The sequence below is a fragment of the Rhynchophorus ferrugineus genome, unplaced genomic scaffold (assembly GCF_030347505.1).
Source record: "Rhynchophorus ferrugineus isolate W39M unplaced genomic scaffold, kcgeb_rfMv2 rfM8, whole genome shotgun sequence".
In the NCBI taxonomy this organism is placed as follows: Eukaryota; Metazoa; Arthropoda; class Insecta; order Coleoptera; family Curculionidae; genus Rhynchophorus; species Rhynchophorus ferrugineus.
Window position 1 is genome coordinate 12245897 of NW_027472587.1, and position 23186 is coordinate 12269082.

The window sequence follows — 23186 nt, forward strand, 5'->3', positions numbered from 1 at the left end:
TTTATATGTATTTTAAAATTAATTCAAACGATTGAATAAATAGAGTCAAATCGGTTCTATCGTTCGGTGAAGTCATTCTCAAATTCCATTAATTAATTTTGACATTTTTATGAAATTTTCACTTACTTGAATACTTTTTTAAAACGTATTTAAAGATTGCAATGCGTGATGGATCCTTAATATTTTTAGTACAGAATATAAATAAACTTAATAATCTAAAAAACTAATAATTAATTCAAATAACAATATATAATCAAAATAATATGTAACAAATATGTCCATCCCACGCGTTTTTAAGTGCCCGCATTCTATAAAGTATAATAATAATTTTAATAATTCTATGTATATAATAATATCATGTTCCACTTTTCTAGAAGTCTTTAAAGATGAAAGTTTGGGAGCCCTTCATATATTATGCAACCATCCATACTATAATAAATTAATTAGTTTAATGAACGGTGGTTAGATTATGAAATCCCATTATATTATTTCTTAACAGTCCATGTAGTTAGTAGGAATAGTGATATTCTTACTCTGTCGCTTCCAAATGAGGTATATGGAAAATTAACTTTAATCTATTCAAGTGTTTTGTTGGGGTTGGAAACAGCACTAACATTATAACCACCTAAAGTATATACAATAATTCACTTGACATATACATTCGTTTCTAATATTGTTCCTCTTTTTTTACGATATTTGAAAATTTTTAATTCTAAGTTTCTAAAGAGTTATAATGAAGTAATAAATTGTTGTTCTTTTATATTTTAAAGTCTCCGTTTTACAAACGAGAGTTTATCTGGACTGGACCTATAGATTAACATGAGCTCTGAACTAAGCTCGACTACACAGACTAGCTAATGACCAACTTGGAAATCATCCCAGAAGACATCCGGTCTTACCCAGCCTGGTGATACCTGGGTTTTCCTTGTCGGATTTTGTACTCTTGCCTAAGGACAATCACAAATGTTAAACAATAACAAACATAAATTTACGACCAAGCCCCAACTGGATTCGAACCCGCGACTATCGCAACAGTAAATGGATTGTCCTGTCGCCTATGTTATAATGTTACTAAGCAGCCCTTCATATATTATGCAACTCTCCATACTACAAAAATATAAATTATTTTGCTGAACGCTCAAGGAATTTCACATGCCTATGAAGCTCTATATGGGGTCTGATCATAAAGAAGCTATAATGAACTGAAATGAAATCACAGCTGCCTTATAATTTTTTAAAGGAAAACAAAACAAAATAGTTTTCACTGTTTTACTCAAAAAAGAAACAAAACAATTATTTGTATGCAAACTTTAAAAATGACAATTTATATTTAACAATTGATAACTACATAACAAATACATTATTTAAAAACGAAACTTATGGAAAATGGGTAATTGTCACATTCCAGTTTCTGGCGAAATAACTGAGCATGTTGCCATGCAACATCTCCAGTACCACCTCCCAAATTGGCAATAACAGTAATATCGGTTTGACTAGAGAACTTTTGTGTTATTAATAACTTCGAATCTAAAAAGATATTTTCTAAATATGATACATCTTTAATAACTCAAATCATCATACCTTTTGGTATTTCTTCTCTGGCATCTTTACTAAATAGTTTTGCATTAACTTCGCCGTTTTCAAATGTGGTGAATGGAAAACTTACTTTAATCGTGTCTAACGTTTTGCTCTTAACCTTTATATCAAATTTCCAAGCAATACTTCCCATACTGTCACTACCTAAAGTAATAAGTTATAAACTAGTAAAAAACAATTTGCCAAAATCATACTCTCTCTTGATAAATAAACTTGTTTCCAGTCTTTTTCCTCCTTTCTTATGATATTTGAATGACTAAAAGTACCTAAATGCCAGCCTTTCAATTGTTTGATCTTATTTTCATCATCGTTACTCTCATACATATCATTAGAGGGATTATATCTTAAAGTAAATGTGCCTTGAAGTAAATTGTTATCGTTAATTGTCCAAACACAGTTTTCAGACTTGTGTTGAATTTCACCACGCAAAAGTCGCCACACTAAGTCTCCAGATTGTCTACCTTGATTTTCGCCGTCTTGGGGCTTTCTAAAATAAAAATAGATCTAATTTGGACGATACAGAAACCAAAAATAATGAAATACCTTGGAACCATTAACTCTATTAATTCATTTAAAATCCTTCTGGTTAAATATTCTTTACGCGATTGAGACAAGGTAGACTGTCTAGCTGCTCTTAATTTCATTAAGGCATCAATTAGTTCACTTTCAGTACAATTATTTCTTCTTTTTAAAACCTCCTTATGATTACTTGAGTATCTCCAAGTAACATCCTGTACTTCATCTGGGGAATATGCTATAATATATGAAATTTTCTTTTTCCAACCCGCTTCATAAATAAGTGGCTTATCACAAATATTTTCGCAAGGATCACAGTGCAACCATCTCTTCCGAGCATAAGAATAAACCTACATTAAAAACAACTTAAATTGAAACTTCAGTATATGTCTTCTTGTACTGAATTTACCTCAGTCCATACATGATCATTTTCATCTACCACCAATCTAGCATCCCAACCCATGGCAATACATATCAATGTAAAAGTATTGCCCCATTCACCACATCTACCCTTTCTAGTTTCCAAAAGTACATTTAAATCAAAATATCTTGGAAATGACGTAAATATCTGACAGACATCACATTTATGCATCTAAAATAATTGCAATAAGAGAATTGCCATATAAATCAACAAAATTATATTTACTTCTACTCTATCAGCATATTCAAGTAATTTACTATCCTTATCAAAATGAGAAAAATTAGTTTTTCCCCCACAACTGTCACAAGGGGGCGAATTAACCCAAGTAAAAAATTCTTCCTTAAACCACTGAAGAATTTCAAGAATTAACATATCCTGAACAGAAATATTAGGATCTGGAAGGTTCCCTTAAATATAAAATTATATATAATTGAAATTAATTCAACAATTTAATAATTGCTATTCTTACCAAGTTTAACCTGTTCTTGAATACTTCTTAATCGCTTTTGGGCTTTGTCTTCAAGAAGCTCTAAAGGTATAAGCTTTTTCGCTCTTATTTGTAGATCTTTATCTTTGTAATAGAGTGTTTTATGAAAGCATGTCTCTACTGCATGAAGAAATTTATTTTTGAAAAGCTAAAATGAATAGTTGATGAAAACACATTTTTAACTATTAAAAAATTACTTACTGAAACCATAGGAGGAAGGATTATTTTTTTCACATTATGATCACTGGATACTTTCTAAAATATATATCGCACATAGTAATTATACTAACAGTAAAAAGTAAACAAATAATCTTACATGAATTTCACTTCCATCATTAGAACACTGATTATTCTTGGATATTTTAATAGATTCGAGCCATATAGAAAGGGTCTCCTTGGCATCCTTTAACGGCGATAAATCTGACATTAAAGGTAGTGTAAAACATTGGTCATTCTACAATAAAGCAAAATCAAACCTATATATAATTATGGTACGAATATTGATAATATGCCACAATAGTTTCTTACTTCATTAAAACCCATCAGTTTTAAGCACAAACATCCTCCATTAATTTGCATAATTTTCTTAGAAATGTTGGCATTTGTTTTTTGTAACGTACGTATTTTGGGATTCTGCGGATCATTTAAAATGTTCTCTATTATTTTAAGTAGAACTCGAACAGTTTCTTTTGATTCATCTTGAGAATTTTGTCCTAGTTTATCAAGCACTTCGACAAAACTCATTTTTCCGAATGCTTAACATAAAACACCGTGCAATACTACAAGTAATAACTCGATAAATATCATATCTCTATGTCATTATTATCAAAAATACATAAAAAATCAGTTTATAAAATGAATTACTCAGCGAAATTTATACACACGTATAACTGTATATTCAGTTATCTATCAACTAGGCGCTATACCAGATATATGTTATAGTTTAAACTCTTTTGATTTACTATTTGTAAGTTAATAATACAAATTTAATACACAACATGAGGTTTATTTAATATTATAATTAAAGGACTACAGAATATTCTGATTAGTATATCCAGTTGCATTCTTATGAGTTAGTTATTAATATATAAAGCAGGTATATATCCTGATAAAGATTAACATTGGCGTAGATAAGTAAAGTAACATTGGAGAACTAAATTTCACCATGAATTTAGAAAGCAGCTGCAACTCGTCCATTCCTATAAATACTTTGAGAACTAGAATCAATATTTTCATAATTTTTATTAACAAGGCCAATTCCACATTTAACGATTATCTCAAGTGCCATAGCCAACTCCTCTTTCGTAAATGGTTTATCAAGAGGTGGAACATGAACAAATAGTGTGCGTTTTTCATCTATACTTAAAGAAGTATAATAAATAAACTCACATAAATACCTAAAAAATTAAAATTTGTATAGCAATAATAAAGCAATCTATCATTAAAAAAGCATTTCTAAATATTTTAAATAAAAAATTATATGTTACCTTCCAGCATTATTTGAGATAGTTGTTTCAATATTTAATAATGACGCTAAACGTTTCGAAATCGTCTTTGGACATAAACCAGTTTCAATACACTCTTTTCCGTCATCACATCCAGCTGTACAATTTTTTGGACAAACGCTGGACACATCGTTTCTTTGGTAACCGCTCCTGTGTGCACGGGTTTCAATCTGTATTTGATTTGTATAGGAACTCACACCGACATGAATTACAAGCTACAAATAAATTATCAATGTAGAATATGTACATAAAAACTTTTCTCGCCGTTACTTACTTTAGGATTAAATTCCTTCCATAATTTCGGTACATTTTCTTCCACATAGGAATATATAACTGGGATTTGTTTCTTAATAATCTTGTAACCTCCAATTTCATTGGGTAATAGCGAAACACATTCCCAACTCGCATTTATTTTATGACAATCAAAAGGTCCGAAGCCTGTAATTAGTATATTGCCGAAATTCGTCATAATCTCAAATGTGTACGCCACTGGAGAGACGAATGAATAAAGAAGATAACTGTAGGCACCCTGAAAACAAAATAACTATGTCATTTTTTCGGAAATATGATAAATAAATGTAAATCTACGGTTTTAGCTACAAAATGAGATGTATTCATATTAACATTCGCAAAGCAACTTTTATTCTACTCACTTTTTTAGCTAATAATATTCGAACAGGTATGTATTGGTAATATAGAGTGTGGTTATGTTACCAATTGTTTTTTTAGCTGATAATCAAATACCACTTTCTAATGAAGAATTTAAGAAAAGTAATAACACTAAAGAAACAAGCCTTACTGTAAGTACGACCGTCAAGAGCAATGTAAATATTTTGTTACTAAATATTAAGGCAGTGAAATGTCACAATATGGTAAAATGCCTATAGATGTAGACTATTAATTCTTTATTATAGCTGTCCAAACAGAATTATTATAGCATATAATTAGATAAGATAAACGCATAAAAATTACACTTCAAAAGGTATTTTAACAATTTTTGGAATCAGAAAACAATAAAAGAAAAATTTATATAAATATAATATTTGAAATATATGTAAATTGCAATGTTATTAATAGTGTTGAATGTTAAAGGGAGAAAGCAATGTTGTAAATAAAATACAATTTATTTTTTTCTTATCTGTGTAAGTTAATGTGCAAAGACGAGTTTTTTTTATTTAAACAAATAATATATCTAATACATAAACTAAAAGAGGTAAAATTGAAGATGTATAAAATGAACTGAAACGACTTACTAAAATATATGTCTGATTTGGCTAATGCTGATTTCGTGCTTGAAGCCAAGTACTGATTACACAAACGACTGACAAGAATTCTACCTTTCTTTTTGATGTAATTATTCTGACTGTTTCTTTCTTCTTAATGCTGATGTTCTTTGGTGATCCTGTTTCTCCTTCTGGTTGTTCACTGTGGATGCATCGTGTTTTATCGCAGAAACTCCTCCCTTGGGTTCTTGGGGGTGGTTCAAGGTTAAGAAGTGTAGGTTGTTAAGGTTCAAGAAACCATTTTCTGCATCCCAATTCGTTCAAATTTTCAAGGGGGTAAAGACTTTTTCAGCTAGACCTTCTCATGCAAATAGAACACGGGCGTTAGGGACTCTTAAGAAATGCTTGGGTATTCCACGATCTCGGGATTTTTGAAGTTTTATGGTTATGGCCCCAATAAGGGGTATTCCACCAGGTCTAACATGTTACACCCCTTGTTTACCACTGGTACCTGAACCCCCATTATCCGAAGCACCCGCCAATGAGCTGATGGGGCTTACCTTTTGTTAGCCATGTGTTTCCTACTATAACCTGGCTTCACCAAATATTCGATACAATACGATATTGTATATTGTCTCACGTTATAAATTTCTTCCCATGGCACAAATATTATAAAACTGTTAGATGACCTAATAAATTAGACCCTTAAATTATACAAAAAAAACATATTTTTCCTAGACTTAAAATTAAACAACTTTCTACGACATTATAATTTCTACGACAAATATAATTGCGTATTTAAAAATAAGTAATTGTAATTTACAATCAATATTCTACTCAACAATAAACAACTTTAAAGACAATATAACTACAATAAACAATGTTACATAAAAACAGTTTTTTAGCATCCACACATAATAAAAGATAAATTTATATAAATATAATATTGAAAATATATGCAATGTTATTAATAGATAATTATAATTTACAGTCAATATTCAACTAAACAGTTTTAAAGTCAATATAACTATGATAGGCGATTTTACAAAAAAAAGTTTTTAATTAAATCTGCAGTCATACATATTCCAGCAAGAATAGCAAATATTCCAACAATGAGCATGTTTTTGCCGGCTTTATATCTTGTATAGGTATCACTATAATATATTATGGACATTATACCACCTACAATTTTGAATCTGTTATAATGGGTTATATTTTTTATATTCGCCCTATACCAGTAAAATTTATTATTGCTCCAATTAACATAAATACATAATTTAAAGTATCATCTAAGTAGTTCTTAACTGCTAGAGTTATTAAGCAAACTATTAATATTAGGGAATAACCATACAACCCTATACTGAGGACTTCATGGAACCAATTTACGCTGCTTAAACTAAGGAATATTGCCCCAAAAAGACAGAATGCCTAAAAAGTTGTTTTTTTATAAAAGAAATAATATATATTGTTTTACTACCAGTGCAAATAACTTTATGATGACATGGAGTCTCATGATACACTGTAATGAGATGTTGGTGACAGTTTGTCTACTTGGCAATAATATTTTGACATTGTGACTTTATTATCGTATCAACATTAGTTTAATTATATTTTGCTAATTGTGACAATTCAAAATGCAGTATTTTTTTAGAAGAATAATATCATGAACTGTCCATTAAATATGGAATGTAAAGAGCTATCCATACAGTGTTTGGATTGTAAATTGAATGAAAATTGTACCTACGGTCAAGAAGTTACTGCTGAATGTCAAATAAAATCTCAAGTTAAATGCAAAGTAAGCCAACCACACTTATACATTTTAAATGGTTAAGTTTCCTATATATTTTAGGGTGACACCAAGTTTTTAAAATCTCATATATGTAGGTACTGTTACCAAACTGAAAACTGGGAGCACGAATGTGAGCTGAAAGCAACTTGTGAATCAGTTGCATCACCTAGAGATATTTACATAACAAATTGTACTGTTAAAAATAATTTATTGTGTTTAGGTGAGATTTTAGCCCCGATTTTTGCAATTAAATGTCAAGACATATACTCTATTATTTCTTTTGAAAGAAAACATTTTTTTTAGGTCATAGAACATTCAATAAAAAAGTTAAATGTAACTGGACAGGTGGTTATAAATGGTTGACAGCTTTAATACTTAGTATAACATTAGGTGGGTTTGGGGCAGATAGATTTTACTTGGGACATTGGCAAGAAGGTATAGGAAAGTTATTCAGCTTTGGAGGATTAGGTGTATGGACAATTATAGATGTTGTCTTAATATCATTGCATTACCTAGGACCAGCTGATGGTTCACTTTATTTATAAGGTGTAAACATAAACTCAAAATTATTGTTTATTAAACTTGTATTATATTATTCTTTTTTGATAAGACTGTATATTTAAATAAAATATTATACTATGTTGTAATTAAAATTGTTTTTATCTAAATTTGTATATTATAATTAGCCGGCTAGGTGATGGAATGGGGAATTTTCCGATGAAACTTTTCAATTCTCTCCCGGATTACAATAATCAATTAGCCTAAATAATGTACTGATACATGATTAGTACCTAAAAAACAATTGAAGTAACAGTTTTGATTGGGTAACATAAAAGTAAAGACAAGAATACCACTTAAGTTAAACACGCGTCAGGCTCACTATATATTTTTATCATAATTGTACATTATTATATATATATATATATATAGTTTACTATACAATTTTTTTATTTATATATAATCGCTCACCATGTATCCACTATCTACCCTAGAGACGGAATTCTGTCTAAGATTATATAGATAGAATAAAATCCAAAGCAAGCCACGACATTTGCAATTCCGATTAAGCGATTAAAATGCTATACACACAAAATGATCATTTCGTTAACTTTCGAAAAGTATACATTCATTTACTTCCATGATAATCAGTCAGAGTGAGTTACAGCTAAGCGTGGCTAAGTTTAGCTGCTTTGTTATAGGTATTTTTTAAATGTCATTGCAATGCTGCCATTTTAATTACGATAAAATATTTGTACCGTTAGGGTGTAATTATTTTGATATATAATAGTGTGTTTTGACCTTCCCTAACTAAGCTCTTTTTTATGTCATGAACATTGCTGGTATATTTATGTATGAGTTCAGTAAAATATCTAGACAAGAAGCTAAAGAAAGTTGAGTAAATGTAAAACAAACTATTAAATTATCTGTCTTTCCCACATCTAAAAACTTATGTTTATGTTAGTATCAATATGAATGGAATAAGATTGTTATAACATGGTAGCCTGACCAATGTACTATATAACCAAAATTCCAGTACTTACAGTAGGTAGAGTTGTCTGTCTGCTCACCCTTAAATCTCTTCAAATATACTTCAGGTACACAAACATAATAAAACAAAAAATATATATGTATTCCTTTATTATAAAAAGATAAGACGCAGTTAAATAAGATAATGATAAAATACTGAACAAATTTAAAATGATTATAAATACATTTGGCAAACATTTATTGGACTAGGTTACGCACATCGAAGAAAAGTATATAATACCTATGGTGATAGTTACTTAAAATTACACACACATTTAAAAAAAAATAACACACAGACACTTCAGAAAACATAATAGTACTTTGACATATTTTATTCATTATTATTGAGCAACTTCTGGAATGTTACGGTTTTAAATGTTAACATTATAAATATCATGAATTCAATTCTATAAATATATGTATGTGTATGTGTATATCAAAATGTCTAAAATAATATTATCTAACATTTAAAATGTAATCTTTCTTCTATAAAGAAATGATCAAGCAAATACAAAACTGTCATATTGAATTGTCATATTATTCTTTTAAATTCTAAAAGCTGCCTCAATTTAAAAATTATAATAAATATCAATTTATACAATCATCAGAATAAATAATATATTACAAAAATTAAATAATTTAAAAGAAAAAATTGGACTACGATGTACTAAAAATATGTAATATTACAATAAAAAACTATAGCTTCATATTTATACAAATAAAATTAATTTTACTATAATATTATTGCTAAACAATATCAAACCATTTATAATTCTAGAAGGTACTCACAATATTTTCTTGGATATGTGAATTAAATTGATTCAATTACATTTCTTCTGATCCCAGTGTGGAGTAAGTATTAACAAACTAAAGACAATTCATTCCTTAATATTTCTTGTACTTCTGACTCTTTATTATTTATAATATCTTCTGTATTCACCTGTTCAATATATAATATCAAATTAGTTAAAATTAAAAAATCTAGTTAAATTCTACTTCGAATAACAATTACTATACACAATTTATGCAGTATAATTATGGATATATATGCGATTTCTTTTACGTGTTAATTAATAATAATCACATATGTGCAGATAAAGTAAAAAAGAATTATTAGCAATGATGTATGCACATTAAAAAACTAATAGTTAAAATGTAATTGAAGTAAATAAAGTGTTTCATAGAAGAAAGATTCTCACATGATTTTAAAAAGGCTTTATGATGTAATAAAAAAATCTTAAACACTGAGTATCACTTATTTAACTTGGAAGTAGGTTAAATCTGTAAAATATTTTAACATTAAATCAGAACCAATTTTGAAAATTAATTTATAGTAGTAGTATATTTAAACAAAGTATGAAAATAAATTCAATCAAATTTACTTACTACAATTAATGCTTCATCACATTTGTCCAGTAATCTTAATTTAAGATCCATCAAACCTGTAGGAACTCTGTCGGTATTTTTAAGGCAAGTATAATCATCTAGTACTTCTATATTGACCAACTTGTATATATTTTTTCGAAAACCAGTTATTCCGATAATGTTTATAAATGGTATCTGACAATGAAGATCACATTTGTCTATATCAAATTCCTTGGAAATTGCACTGAAATGATTGTTGATATCTCTCAATACAGGTCGTCTTTGTAATTGTTTATTATGGTGATATTTGTGTGATAGATTGGGTCTGGTTTTTAATTTGTTATACATGTCAATATCTTCATAGTACATACAAATAAGTAATAAATTCAGGCTCCTTTGACTAATAGGGTTAGTGGCTTAAAATATATTTAATTTAATATGGATCTATAAGTCTTCCTTACCTCATATAAAGTTAGCACCTTTTATCTTCTGAATGTTTGTGTCATTAAGGCACTCATTAATGAGATCAATAGCTTTATAATTCATCATCCACATGTACAAAATTATATCAACAATAGTCTTTGGGTCACTATCTTTCAATCTTTCCTGAACTTGTGGTAATATACAATTTTCTATATCTTCTTTCTCCAATTTATAATTTAAATTACTTAGTGCCCACAAAAACCTTTTGATATCCTTCAGTCTTGGTTGTTCAGACAGATATGTATCTTTTGATACATATTTACTTTCTTTTAATAAATTTAAACCTTCTTGTGAGAAGGCTTTTAAAAGAGGTTCGTCATAATACAAATAATCAGAATAAACTGCTAGTATATGACTTAAAGCAGTAAAAGAATAGCAAGATATTGTTTTATTAAAGAATATTGTACAAGACAATGTTGAAAGAATATCATCATCTTGATAACGATTATGTCTTAGTGTTTTTAAAAATGTTATCAAAACTGCAGGGTCTTTTAATAAACTCAAATTTTCATTTATAAAATGTTTAACCCTTTTTAAAAATAATTTATTTTTTATTTGTGTACTGGTTTTAAAAGTTGAATTACATATAATACATAAATCCTCTTCTGTTAAATCATTAATGACTTGATTATTAAGCTTTTCCAAACATACCTTCAACATGTTTTGGGATTTATTACATTTCTTTAAAAAACCTATAAAAAATATTGTTTGCACTAATTCCTCCTTTGAAAGTTTATCTATTGATTTCACAATAACTTCTAATGCCAGATTAAAATAATGGCATTCTGTTAGGCGATTTGGATTAACAGACAAAAATGAATGTAATAAGCTTATTGTCATCTGAATATTATGGGTTTTCAGCCTATTACAACATTCTTTATCAATTAAATTCAAAATTTTGGTATAATCTTGCTTGTTTTGAATAAAATCTCTATCAGTCAAGAGCGTCAGTGCCTTAATTACTTGTCTGGTATCAAATTTCACTATATCCCTGGGATAATGTTTAAGTGTATTAATAAGATTAAAACATTCATTACTTTTTACATTCTCAATGGAATTAAGCTTTTTTAGATATAAAAGAAACCTTCCTGTAAGTGTATCTTCGTTTAATGGCCTGATTTTATCTCCGGTCACAGCCCGAGATAAATATTTTAAATTAGTGCAGTATTTAATTTTACGTAATAATATTCCAACACTTCTTTTGATGGAAAGCATTATTTACATTTATTAATAACGTAAACTAAGGATTTACCTAGCTACCATAATTTATATTGGTTTACTTTCATATAATAAATTAAATAATGAACATATGTAATACATTTTTATTAAAACTAGGGTTAGATATAAGGATGCAGAAAAAATATCGACATAAATATATATCGATTTTTTCTGAAAAGAATATCGATATTTTTGGCCGATATATTGATATTTTTTAGCCATTATTTCCTAAAAATATATTAAATATTATTTTAATAAACATTTAAAATTAGTATTTAATTTTAAAGATTTGGTAAATTTTGGTACTTCATTCTAAAGTTCCGTTAAAATATAATACTTTTTGAAATGTTTAGAAAACATATATATTTTTAAGCCAATATTTCACTATATTTATTCTTAAAAATATCGACATATTTTTAAAAATATTGATATTTTTTATACTTATGGGTTAAAAAAATATATCATTATTTTTTTCTCGGATATATTATTATTATTTTTTCAAATATCGAAATCGATATTTCTATTGGTGGCCAACTCTAGTTAGATCAGCCTTTTCTGTAGAATTTTTGAAATAGCTACACGGTGACAATTTGCAAATAAATATTCTGCTAACTTCATATTTGTTGTATCGACAGAAATGACAGTACATTTTTGTGTTTTTGAATTCAAAAAATACACGTCAGTGTATTTTGGTAAAGTATGTTTATTGTTAAAATTATAATATTATACATTAAATAATGTTTAACATTTAGATAATCACAACTTTTAAAACTAATAATTAGCTTATTATTAATAAGCTTATAATTCTTCAACTTAATTTTTAGGTGATGGGGCTTTCAAGGCATGAAATAAATCTCAGACGTTTGCTTGTAAGATGTGAGCTTATGTGTAAAAATCAAAAGGATGATGAACGGTTTGAAAAATATATTGAAACGTTAGAAACTATGGTGCAAGACATGAAAAAACATGCTGGGTATGTAGTTCAATATATAGTAATTATGATTAATGTTTCTATTGTTTAGCACTTCAATTGAATCATTAAAAGACTACCAAAAAAGAATTATGAATATTAAGTCAGCTTTAGGTATAAAAACTCCCAGTAAATATGATGAATTTAATGATCCTTTGATAATGAGGGAAGATTTATTAGGTGATTATTAAGTTGATAAATTGATGTTAATCTATATACATATTAATTTTATTAATTAGGCTTAAGGCAAAGGAACTTGCCCCAACCAACTGTAAATACAGAAGATTTGAATGAAGTTATTAAATACCATGACAATATTCAGAAGAAATTAACTGATGACATGTTAGAATTTACAAAGACTCTGAAAGAACAATCTGAACTCGCAAATAAAATTATTAAAAAAGACACAGAGGTTTGTTCCAGTATGACATATATTGTGTTGCTTTAACTGCACTATATTTTTAGGTAGTATCAAATTCGGCCCATTTAAGTGATAATAATATTTTAAAGTTGGAAACAGAATCATCAAAATTAGCAGAACATTCAAAAAGGGCATGGAAATGTTGGATGTGGGTCATGTTAGTTATAGTTCTAGTTATTTTTATAAGTAAGTAGCTTTTATGTATTAAAATATAAATTATTATCTTTTTTTATATTCTAGATATGGTGCTTTTTATGAAATTAGTGAAAAAAAGCACGTAAAAAGCATAACAGATCTAATCCACCAGGTGATGCATATATCTAATTCTTTATGTTTATTGGATTATATTAATCTTTTCTTTATATACAATTTTAAAAAATCAATATATTCCAGCTGTTTGAATTGGAGTCATTAAAAAAATATACTGCTTTAATTGTTAATTTTATTTATAAACTTAACATCAAATTAATAATTATTTAAAGCACCAGTAATATTCATATCAGTTCGATTCTTACTGAAGTAACGGTTAAAATCTAAATGGAGTAATAGCTGAAGTAAGTGACCTCCACTTACTTTTTCATGAAGGCTGTATAGAACAAAAAGAAGAGATTCAATTGCTACATCAGATCTTTTTTGAAAAAAATCTAGTTCTTCCAAGTCTGATTCAGTTAATGTTGTCTCCCATGTATTTGCCACCATGCAGAATTTATCACAAAGTTCAAGTAATATGGTAACCACATTGTAAACCTAAAAATAATTTAAATCAATATGAATAATTCAATTTATGTTATTTATGTGTTACTTTGCTTGGTACATTATGTTGCAGAGCAGGCATTTGATATAATCTATGTTTATTTTTTCCTTGGGGAGACTAAAAATACCAGATTACATTACTTAAAAATACAATATATATATATATATATATATATATATATATATGTTTACCTCTTCCGGTGTCAAAACAAAAGATTTTGCCAATAAGTTAGTAACAAATTCATGATGAATTTTAATAATGTCTTCAAACTCATTTGCATTCTCCACAGCTTTCAATAAAATTGAAAATTGAGCCTCTATGACATTAACTTGCATGTAGTACTGCAAATTATTAACTAAAAACATTAAATTTTGCCGCAACATCCACACTCTCCTATCACTAAAAATATAAATTTGTTAAAAATCTAATAAAAAAAGAATACGTTTAGTTAACTGGTATTCTTTAAAAATAATATTTTACTTACATTTTGTTTTTGCTTAATGTATGGTTGGACCATAATTTAAATAAGTTAATTTGGGTTTTCTTCAATCTTAACAAATAACAAAATAATTTATTGTAAAATGCCATCACTTCTGGATGGAAAATAATATGTAAAGGCCATTCAACCTCAAAATTTAATTGAAGACGTTGAAAAGGATTTCCTTCTGTAAAACAATAATAAATACATCAAACATATCATAAATTTGTGGTTATACTTGAGGTTTCTCCATTTTGGGCCATAATTTCAAATCTTAAATATGTTTTATCATTTTCTCCATAAATCTTTCTTGAAGTTTCATGAAAAATAAAATTGATATGTTGCATAGTTGAATCTAAGGAGGCATCTTTCAAGTACCCATCTGAAACTGTAAGAAATTGTTGAAAAAGTTCACCACGTCCTAGAGCATAATAGTCTCGAATAAGCTTTAAATGTTGTATTAGATTTCCTTCTTCAAGCATAATAGACCAAAGATACTAAAAAGTATCATACTATTAATAAAAATAACTACATTAAAAATTGTAAAAATTAAAGACCTTTGTTAGTTTCACTCTACACTCTTCAATTGTTTTCTTAAATTTAACTCCATTAAAAGTGTCATTTCCTAATTCTTGAACCTTAGTGTAATATTCGGTATCTTTCCCTTCCCAAATATCTCTACGAAATTTTGTCTGATAGTCTTCAGTACATTTATCTTTCTTAGGATCATTTCTAACAATCCATACAATTCTCCCCATAAACAATATAGTTTCTGCTAATTCTTCATTAATAAAAGTTGGTACCATATCCCAATTAATATAAAATTTTCTTACAGGTGGTGGCCTTTTAATTTTATTTTTTTTCTAAAATTCATTATAATTATATAGTTATACAAAAATATATACCTCCTGTACAGTTAAATATCCTGTATCATCTGACAACTGTTCTGGATAGAGAAAGTTTTCATCTGCTACTTTTCCATCGCAAATAAAAAATTCATTATAAGGATCAATTAAATCGCCACAAACAATCCAGTTACATAAATGCTGATAGAACACAGTGTTTATAGATTTAATTATTCTGTAAAGTGTTTCAATAATATTCATTGCATTCATTTAAAAAAACTTACATTTTAGCTGCTTCCTCTATTTGATCTACACCACAATTAATGTATTTATGCAAACCATTCATTAATAAACATCCATGCAAATTTTCACTATGGATCTTGTTAATCATTGACTTTAAAACCCCAAAAAGACACCTATATTTATCAATACAACTTAACACATAAGTTAAGGATAATTGTGGAAATTCCAGAAATTTATCTTCCAATTTTAATATTTCTGTTCTATAGCTTTGTAAAACTTCTTTAATCCCATGAGAAAATGCTTTAAGGTATAGACCTGCCTGTATATTAGATAATGGTGGTTCAATATCTTGATTTTCAACTACAACATTTTTATTTTATTTTTTTTTTGATCCAGACACAAATTGATACACAAGTATTGATAGGACAAACCTTGATGGATATAATTCCGATTTAATATATCATTTGTAAATGATGTTATTTTGTGATAATATACTCCAATATTTATTATAATTTGTAACAATTTTTCTTCCCCTGGATGTAAAAACTGTGGCAATTCAAATAAATGGGTCCACTATAAAGTATATTTCATTAAGCAACTAAAAAACACTGTATTTTTAACTTACATCACTATATTCTGTATCAATTATATTTCCTGGATTATTCCATAAATTAAAAAGGAGTTCATGAATCATTTTATTTATTTAATTTCAAAATAACAAATAACGGTTATGTACACATTCTTCTGTTCAATTTTATCAATAAGAAATACGGTGAGCTTAAATAGAAATACCTCTAATCTATTTAAGAGATATAACCATTCTTCTTTTAACAGAAAAATTATTCTTCGTTTTTGATATTATCATCGGTCCCGATTTTATCGGCGTTGATACGTCCACATTTCTTTAAATAATTAGTTTTGTGACATTTAATTGGCCAATTTTAAGTCAACAAATAGCGTATAACCGTGTAGTTATAGAAAGTTGATATTCTAAAATTAAATTGTTTTTATGTTTGTGTATATTGACTGACAAATAAGTTGCGACCACTATTCTTCCCATTACAACAAATTTGTACTACAATGAAGAAAGAAAAAATATTACCGTTTCCCGCCCAACATTACAAATAATGCAATGAGAATTGAAAATTCACCTGTGTGATATTTGGTGAATACCATATAATAACGCCGAGAGTTTCAACTGTTTTGAACAGTTATTACGACTAGTTGCTACTTACAGAATCTAAATTTCTTCATGAATATTGGGAAATGTCTGAAAACACCGAGGAATTGCGGGTAATAATGATATATTTGTTAATACAGCACAAAATAAATATTTATGTATAAATTGTTAGTGCTCTACTATCTAATACTATCACTTTTAGAATATGCTCTTAAGTTTTCGAGTATCAGAGTTGCAGATGTTATTAGGATTTGCAGGTAAAAATAGATCAGGAAGAAAAACTGAATTACAGCAGAGAGCTCTAGAATTGTTAAGAGCTCGTTCCCATCCTATCCATCAAAAGATCAAGGATTTATATAAAACAATACAAACGTAAGTTTTAAGATTAGTTAATATATATACGGTTTTATTATGGGCAAAACCAACATGGCTTAAAAAGATAGGAAAATCATTTATTTATAAGGAATTATTGCAAGTATTTTGTTAAAATGTGTATGTGTTGAAATATTTTGTTTCTTATAACCTATAAAAACTGCAAACTAATAATATTTGATAGATACAATAATTTTTTTGTTATACAATGATATTTATTTTATTATTTTCTTATATCTGTTTTTTATGACAAAAAAAATGCTGAACAAATTAGCAACAAAATATGTTGCTATGTTACGATAAGGTATAGTGCCAAAGATTTTTTGACGCAAACTTCACGTCTTATGTTATTTGGTCAAATGTAATGGCGGATGTCTTAGCGTTTCTAAAGTTTTGGTCCTAAAATATTTTCTCGTTGGTTTACAAAACATTCTGTAACTAATGTCCTTGCGGGATATTTTATATAGGTAATTGGGACGTTTTGTACTATTTTTGCAGGTCAAATATTCACTATTACGAAAATTTTAGATGAGTTTTCAATATTATCAATTTTTTGTAGCAAATTATGAATAAATGGTAGTTTATGATCTGCCTAAGAATTTTATATCACTGATGTATTTATTGGCGTATTTCATCTCGATATAGGACCTGCACTAAAAATATGTACTACAGGTACTTCAGATAATAATTGTGGTGGTAATATTTGTATTTTCTGTGTAGGGTACATCTTCATCTACTTTTATTGGTTCTTTGCTTGCTTGTTGGGTTATTTCTGATTGTTATCAATATTTACTTGTAAAGCTTTATTTTAATAATGTTGCCTGATTAATCATTTAAAATTTAATGTTTTTATTATTGGGTAGTTTTGAAATTTTAATTTGCTTAGAATCAATAAAAATCAATTTTGTTTTTGTGTTGATATTATAGTTTATATTATATTTGACAGGCAAGCTGGCACTTTGTCAGTCCCACCACAGAACAGTTCTCCTGTAACCCAGGAACAGGTACAACCAAATACAATGCCACAACAGCCAGGAAATATAACACGTACCACTGCTCAAGTACATCCATTCAGTGTGGATAGATCTATGACAGTAAGTAGTTACTTTTGCTTATGTACAATATTATTAAACATTATATTATTAATTGTTTTTAGACAAGACAAGCAGCTGCTGCTACTATATACAATACTCCTTCAATGAATCAAAACATGTACTTTTCACAATATGCAAATCCTAAGCAACCTGTATTATCAAATACATTTCCTGTTCACCCAGATGTTCGATTTCGTAGGTTACCATTTTTTGATATTCTTGGTAAGATTTACATGGCTAATATCATTTTTTTTTATCTGTAACTCTGCTTTTGTTCTAGCGGATCTCATAAAACCTTCAACTTTGGTACCTCAAACAAATCAGCGAATGCAAGAACAACCATTTTACTTTCATCTCACTCCCCAACAGGCAACTGATATAGCAAGTTCAAGAGACATACGTCCAGGTGTTAAATGTGATTACATTAAACAAGTTCAATTGAGGTTTTGTTTACTAGAGACTACTTGTGAACAAGAAGATTGTTTTCCTCCCCAAGTGATGGTTAAAGTTAACAATAAGCTATGCCCTCTACCAGTAAGCTCGGTTTTTTTTTATTATTTGTGTTAAAATTAATTTCAGTTAATTTTTGTTTTGTTAATTTTGAATTGTAGAATATTTATTTTTTTGTTTAATTAGAATCCAATTCCTACAAATAAGCCTGGAGTGGAGCCAAAACGTCCCCCGAGACCAGTAAATATTACACAAATGGTCAAGTTAAGTCCGACAGTTGCAAATCAAATATCAGTATCTTGGGCGGCAGATTATGGACGTGGTTATGCTATGACTGTGGCATTAGTACATAAGCTTACCTCATCAGATCTATTACAAAGGTTACAGAAGAAAGGTGCCAAACATTCAGATCATACGAGAGCTCTGAGTATGTACTTTATATATTTATTATGTTGGATTAATGACAATCATAATATTCTGCAGTTAAAGAAAAACTAAGTGATGATGGGGATTGTGAAATTGCTACAACTAGTTTGAGAGTTTCATTGATGTGTCCACTGGGTAAAATGCGTATGACCACACCTTGTAGGCCTCAAACTTGTGGGCATTTGCAGTGTTTTGATGCATCCTTGTTCTTACAAATGAATGAGCGTAAACCTACTTGGAACTGCCCCGTCTGCGATAAGCCAGCATTGTATGACAATTTAGTGATTGATGGGTAAGTAAATCTTTTACAAAAATATATATCCTTGATTAATTTTTTTTCGCATTCAGGTATTTTCAGGAAGTTTTAAACTCTTCACTTTTACCATCAGACTGCAATGAAATTCAGCTCCTTCAAGATGGAAGCTGGAGTAGTCATACGAACGAAAAGAAATCAGTCAAAACTGAAAAATCGACCAGCAATAGCATAGCCATAGATGATTCAATTGAAATTATTGAGGACAATGTTGGTCAGTCGTGTTCTTAATGTTCCTTTTAAATGTATTTATTTATGTATTTATTTTTTTAAAGAAATTGTCTCTTCGAATACACCCACATCATCTTCAACAGATAAACCTAGTCAGCCGGAGAAAAAGAAGGAGGTGGTTGATCTAACGTTATCCGATTCCGACGATGACGAGCCATTGGCGAAACGTAAGCCACCACCAAAACCAGATTCGACAATCAAATTTAACGGTGAGTCTTAGGATCCTTAAAGCCCATTTGCAATCTATTAAATTAACCCAAAGTGAAAATGTTTCGGGGAAATAAGTGCCCAATCTGTTTCCGTTAAGTTTTAAGTCTTAGTATTCACTTTTCAGTATCATTTGTAGCCAAAGACCCTTAAAATATTTAATTTGAAAAATTTCTCAACATAAAAGTATTACTCGACAACGTAAAAATGACCTGTAATTTTTTTTCTATAAGTATAAACATAAAGTACACTTGTAGGCATAGGACTGGTTAGTTTTTTATGAAAATTGTAAAAGTCACTTTATTTGACATATCTCAGAAACAAATGTGTCAGTTGCGTCAAAGTAATGAAATTGCGTTCTGGATTGTTCAGAAATCATTTTTAATCTGAAATCTGTGCGGCAAGCAATACAATCTCAATATAATAAGATAATACGACCCGTTCGTTGTTTTCAAGTGTCTCTTTTCTTGAAGTTTTCCGTTTTTGTATGATATGTTGTATGTTGTAAGTTATATTGTTATCAAAATTATAATTTTAAAATTTTTTGATTTTGTCTTTTATTTTTAAATATATTTTTCCTAAATCACGGTGCTAGTTATTTTTAATTGTTAATATTTTATTACTAATGGACTAATATTTATAATCCGAGTTTAGATTCAAATATTTTCATCTAGTGGTTCGCTTATTACCGATTAATTTGACTTAAAATGTAATCAAAAAGATTAATTATAATCTGGCATATCCATAATCGGCCACTTACGATAATAAACTTATATAATTATTCATTATATTCCAGATACCCAAAGTAACATAAGTTCATCAAGTTCTACTCAACCACGTACCACCACGACTCCTGGTCCCTCCTCCGTTTCCAGCTCAGGCTATCCGGCCAGTCCAGGCATAATTACCCTTGACAGTCCTTCACCGCCACAGTCACCGCAGCCTACAGTTCAACAAACCCCGAATCCTAACCCATCTTGTATGATGACTGCGCCGACTACACAGACAAATTATAGTGCGAATGGTAATATAGCTAGCCAAGGCACGTTCGGCATAGCACCGACCAATATGCCATTTTTGGACATGGAAAATGAAGCCAGTGGTGTTAATATTAACTATACGCAGAGTTATTAAAAATATCGGGCCAAAACAAGGATTTTAATAGTGATAGTGAGATATTTTCAAGATTTAATGGAGTTGACCAAGACTCCACTGTGCAAGATCATCCATATTATTCATACTTATATCTTCATACCATTAACAGTGAAATGGAAATTAACAAAACAGTGCTGGTAGATTATTTCGATCCTTCCAGATTTCCAGACGAATTGTATATGAACTAGAAAACATTTTAAGCAATGACCAAGTTTTGACTAAAATAAAAAATTACACTCAGTTTCCGAGGCAGCATTCCTCACTTTTCACACAACTTTCTGAACAGTATAAATGTTGAACGCTGGATATAAGACTTGTAATAAGTGGCATTTACTTTGCCTCTATTACTGATAATTGTAATTATCTTAGGTTTAGTAAAATTGTATTATAGTATTTATTGTATATACTGTATGTAAACCGTTCAAGTTACAAAAAGTTACCTTTAAGTTTTTTCTTGTTTCTACTCAGGTGGATTATGTTTCTGAATAAATTAAAAGCCTTCATATCATATTAGGTGTGAAATAATATAATTCAAAGGGTTGAGTTCATACGACACGTAATAAATAAAGGTCTTACTTGTATTAAATGTATCACTGTTTAGTTTTGTTCATTATCATAAAGGATTTTTGTAGTTCTGAGTTGAAAATAAAAGTTTTATACTGAACTATTCGTAATAAATGGTTTAATTTTTTTAGAATGGCAGTTTTATTAAAAGTATCCAACTTCCTAGTTCAATTTATATAAAACAAACTGATCTCTTGAAAATGTCGCTTTGTCATACTCATTTTTGAATTTAATAAGAATCAGCGATAAAGGGGATCTGAAATTGCATTTATGGAATACCAAAAATATATAAATCATACAAAAAAGATATAACAATTCTATTTTTTGCTAAATATAGATGCATTTTAATAAAATTGTTCATGTCTCTTGCCAAATCTCAATAACATGCTCGATGAAAGTATTAAAATATTTTGCAGCCATATTCCATATCCAGGCCACTGATGCTGGTTCCGATCAAGTATGAAGTCGTTGATTAATATATAAAAAGCTCCTATTACGCATCCAAAACTGACCATCAGCCAAATAAAGAGATAGAATTTCGCAACTCTTGGACTGAAACAGCCCTGGTTATATGTGATGCTGTCATAGAAAAAATGTGCTGGTACAATGTTAACGCTGAAGAATGCCAACGTCGCTACGATGCCGGGAATATGGTATAAACGCTTTTTTTCAGTAACTTTATGAATATCTATATCCGCCATCACCCACCATCCTCCAAAAAATAAAACACTGGCTGTAGCAGAAATAATAAGATTCACCTGTAACTTATTTAGGCCAAATGTATTTGAAGACATAATCATGTTTTAATTTTGATTTTCATTTAAGAAAGTATGTGACATTGTCACATAATTTTTATTGAGATATTTTAAAAATTCCAAACCAACAATTTTTCAATTTTAAACTAAAATAGTTATTTTGAAATCTATGCAACCAAATATACACATACGTGTATACATTTTGCATAAGGTGTCGCTTAATTTATATCGAAAACATTAAGTATTTTATATTTTACAAAATTATATTTCTACATAACTTTTTAAATTCCGATATATTGTAACTATATATATATAAATCCGTTTGTATTGTATTAAAATAAAGTTAAAGAGACAACGAAAATATAATAATAAAATAAAATACTTGTCAACACAAGGAACCAAGTCGTATTCTGAGATTATATATGGATTTTGTAACTTTAATTAATATTAATTGGAAATAAGTACTGCATATTGGAAAAATTTGCAAATCATTTAAACTATAAATCAGCTGGAAACCTAAAATATGCTTCCTTGTATTATTTATACAATATTATAAAAAGGGCCTGTAAAAATGAAATAATTATGATTTTCAGAAATA

General features: G+C 28.7%; 6 protein-coding genes across 19 annotated transcripts; 2 read left to right on the plus strand and 4 right to left on the minus strand.

Annotated features, from left to right (window-relative positions):
* Positions 1 to 1255: 1255 nt before the first annotated feature.
* On the minus strand, positions 1256 to 3935 carry Pngl (N-glycanase Pngl). Its single transcript, XM_076411512.1, has 10 exons — positions 3549 to 3935; positions 3337 to 3474; positions 3222 to 3275; positions 3003 to 3168; positions 2759 to 2940; positions 2522 to 2704; positions 2140 to 2462; positions 1791 to 2083; positions 1582 to 1740; positions 1256 to 1527 (listed from the first exon to the last, which is right to left on the minus strand). The coding sequence occupies exons 1-10, from the start codon at positions 3762 to 3764 to the stop codon at positions 1361 to 1363; spliced, it is 1881 nt and encodes a 626-aa protein (XP_076267627.1). The 5' UTR covers positions 3765 to 3935; the 3' UTR covers positions 1256 to 1360.
* Positions 3936 to 4005: 70 nt separating this feature from the next.
* Positions 4006 to 9222, minus strand: LOC143200812 (pyroglutamyl-peptidase 1). Of its 4 annotated transcripts, none has more exons than XM_076411535.1 (4): positions 9079 to 9222; positions 4800 to 5054; positions 4508 to 4740; positions 4006 to 4417 (listed from the first exon to the last, which is right to left on the minus strand). In XM_076411535.1, the coding sequence occupies exons 2-4, from the start codon at positions 4992 to 4994 to the stop codon at positions 4192 to 4194; spliced, it is 654 nt and encodes a 217-aa protein (XP_076267650.1). In that variant the 5' UTR covers positions 4995 to 5054; positions 9079 to 9222; the 3' UTR covers positions 4006 to 4191. The 4 variants fall into 4 exon arrangements, with proteins under 4 accessions (XP_076267650.1, XP_076267653.1, XP_076267652.1 ...); XM_076411538.1 differs by lacking the exon at positions 9079 to 9222 and adding an exon at positions 5779 to 5906; XM_076411537.1 differs by lacking the exon at positions 9079 to 9222 and adding an exon at positions 5325 to 5432.
* LOC143200810 (TM2 domain-containing protein almondex) lies at positions 5036 to 13954 on the plus strand. Of its 5 annotated transcripts, XM_076411528.1 has the most exons (7): positions 5036 to 5204; positions 5255 to 5325; positions 12955 to 13103; positions 13153 to 13280; positions 13340 to 13512; positions 13566 to 13707; positions 13762 to 13954. In XM_076411528.1, exons 1-7 carry the CDS (start codon positions 5129 to 5131, stop codon positions 13800 to 13802), a joined length of 780 nt encoding a protein of 259 aa, XP_076267643.1. In that variant the 5' UTR covers positions 5036 to 5128; the 3' UTR covers positions 13803 to 13954. The 5 variants fall into 5 exon arrangements, with proteins under 5 accessions (XP_076267643.1, XP_076267647.1, XP_076267645.1 ...); XM_076411531.1 differs by lacking the exons at positions 5036 to 5204; positions 5255 to 5325 and adding an exon at positions 12698 to 12827; XM_076411533.1 differs by lacking the exons at positions 5036 to 5204; positions 5255 to 5325 and adding an exon at positions 12738 to 12822.
* On the minus strand, positions 9159 to 12257 carry LOC143200801 (uncharacterized). Of its 3 annotated transcripts, none has more exons than XM_076411516.1 (3): positions 10909 to 12257; positions 10451 to 10845; positions 9159 to 10004 (listed from the first exon to the last, which is right to left on the minus strand). In XM_076411516.1, the coding sequence occupies exons 1-3, from the start codon at positions 12125 to 12127 to the stop codon at positions 9924 to 9926; spliced, it is 1695 nt and encodes a 564-aa protein (XP_076267631.1). In that variant the 5' UTR covers positions 12128 to 12257; the 3' UTR covers positions 9159 to 9923. The 3 variants fall into 3 exon arrangements, with proteins under 3 accessions (XP_076267631.1, XP_076267633.1, XP_076267630.1); XM_076411518.1 differs by having other exon boundaries at positions 9783 to 10004; positions 10451 to 10673; positions 10891 to 11030; XM_076411515.1 differs by lacking the exon at positions 9159 to 10004 and adding an exon at positions 10222 to 10345.
* On the minus strand, positions 13946 to 16689 carry Grip75 (gamma-tubulin complex component 4). The gene is made up of 10 exons (XM_076411506.1): positions 16467 to 16689; positions 16273 to 16414; positions 15883 to 16201; positions 15668 to 15833; positions 15311 to 15616; positions 14992 to 15250; positions 14760 to 14940; positions 14467 to 14674; positions 14324 to 14392; positions 13946 to 14268 (listed from the first exon to the last, which is right to left on the minus strand). The coding sequence occupies exons 1-10, from the start codon at positions 16533 to 16535 to the stop codon at positions 13987 to 13989; spliced, it is 2001 nt and encodes a 666-aa protein (XP_076267621.1). The 5' UTR covers positions 16536 to 16689; the 3' UTR covers positions 13946 to 13986.
* Positions 16598 to 21983, plus strand: Su(var)2-10 (E3 SUMO-protein ligase Su(var)2-10). Of its 5 annotated transcripts, none has more exons than XM_076411507.1 (10): positions 16598 to 17134; positions 17224 to 17393; positions 18340 to 18487; positions 18550 to 18709; positions 18768 to 19021; positions 19124 to 19364; positions 19421 to 19655; positions 19712 to 19890; positions 19952 to 20116; positions 20911 to 21983. In XM_076411507.1, the coding sequence occupies exons 1-10, from the start codon at positions 17108 to 17110 to the stop codon at positions 21246 to 21248; spliced, it is 1917 nt and encodes a 638-aa protein (XP_076267622.1). In that variant the 5' UTR covers positions 16598 to 17107; the 3' UTR covers positions 21249 to 21983. The 5 variants fall into 5 exon arrangements, with proteins under 5 accessions (XP_076267622.1, XP_076267623.1, XP_076267624.1 ...); XM_076411509.1 differs by lacking the exons at positions 16598 to 17134; positions 17224 to 17393 and adding exons at positions 17740 to 17860; positions 17953 to 18065; XM_076411510.1 differs by lacking the exons at positions 16598 to 17134; positions 17224 to 17393 and adding exons at positions 17744 to 17891; positions 17953 to 18065.
* The last annotated feature ends 1203 nt before the right edge of the window (positions 21984 to 23186 follow it).

Coding starts and splice junctions, on each gene's coding strand:
- LOC143200812 (XM_076411535.1), bottom strand. CDS start 4,994: ATGACGAATTTCGGCAATATACTAATTACAGGCTTCGGACCTTTTGAT. Junction 4,741..4,799: donor GGAAGGAATTTAATCCTAAA/GTAAGTAACGGC, acceptor ATTTATTTGTAG/CTTGTAATTCATGTCGGTGT. Junction 4,418..4,507: donor ATCTCAAATAATGCTGGAAG/GTAACATATAAT, acceptor TTAATTTTTTAG/GTATTTATGTGAGTTTATTT.
- LOC143200801 (XM_076411516.1), bottom strand. CDS start 12,127: ATGCTTTCCATCAAAAGAAGTGTTGGAATATTATTACGTAAAATTAAA. Junction 10,846..10,908: donor AAACATTCAGAAGATAAAAG/GTGCTAACTTTA, acceptor ATATATTTTAAG/CCACTAACCCTATTAGTCAA. Junction 10,005..10,450: donor GTGATGAAGCATTAATTGTA/GTAAGTAAATTT, acceptor TATATTGAACAG/GTGAATACAGAAGATATTAT.
- Pngl (XM_076411512.1), bottom strand. CDS start 3,764: ATGAGTTTTGTCGAAGTGCTTGATAAACTAGGACAAAATTCTCAAGAT. Junction 3,475..3,548: donor AACTGATGGGTTTTAATGAA/GTAAGAAACTAT, acceptor GCTTTATTGTAG/AATGACCAATGTTTTACACT. Junction 3,276..3,336: donor ATGATGGAAGTGAAATTCAT/GTAAGATTATTT, acceptor TATATATTTTAG/AAAGTATCCAGTGATCATAA.
- Grip75 (XM_076411506.1), bottom strand. CDS start 16,535: ATGATTCATGAACTCCTTTTTAATTTATGGAATAATCCAGGAAATATA. Junction 15,617..15,667: donor ATGATACAGGATATTTAACT/GTACAGGAGGTA, acceptor AATGAATTTTAG/AAAAAAAATAAAATTAAAAG. Junction 14,941..14,991: donor CCAAAATGGAGAAACCTCAA/GTATAACCACAA, acceptor ATTGTTTTACAG/AAGGAAATCCTTTTCAACGT.
- LOC143200810 (XM_076411528.1), top strand. CDS start 5,129: ATGAGATGTATTCATATTAACATTCGCAAAGCAACTTTTATTCTACTC. Junction 5,326..12,954: donor CTAAAGAAACAAGCCTTACT/GTAAGTACGACC, acceptor CTTAATTTTTAG/GTGATGGGGCTTTCAAGGCA. Junction 13,104..13,152: donor GACATGAAAAAACATGCTGG/GTATGTAGTTCA, acceptor TCTATTGTTTAG/CACTTCAATTGAATCATTAA.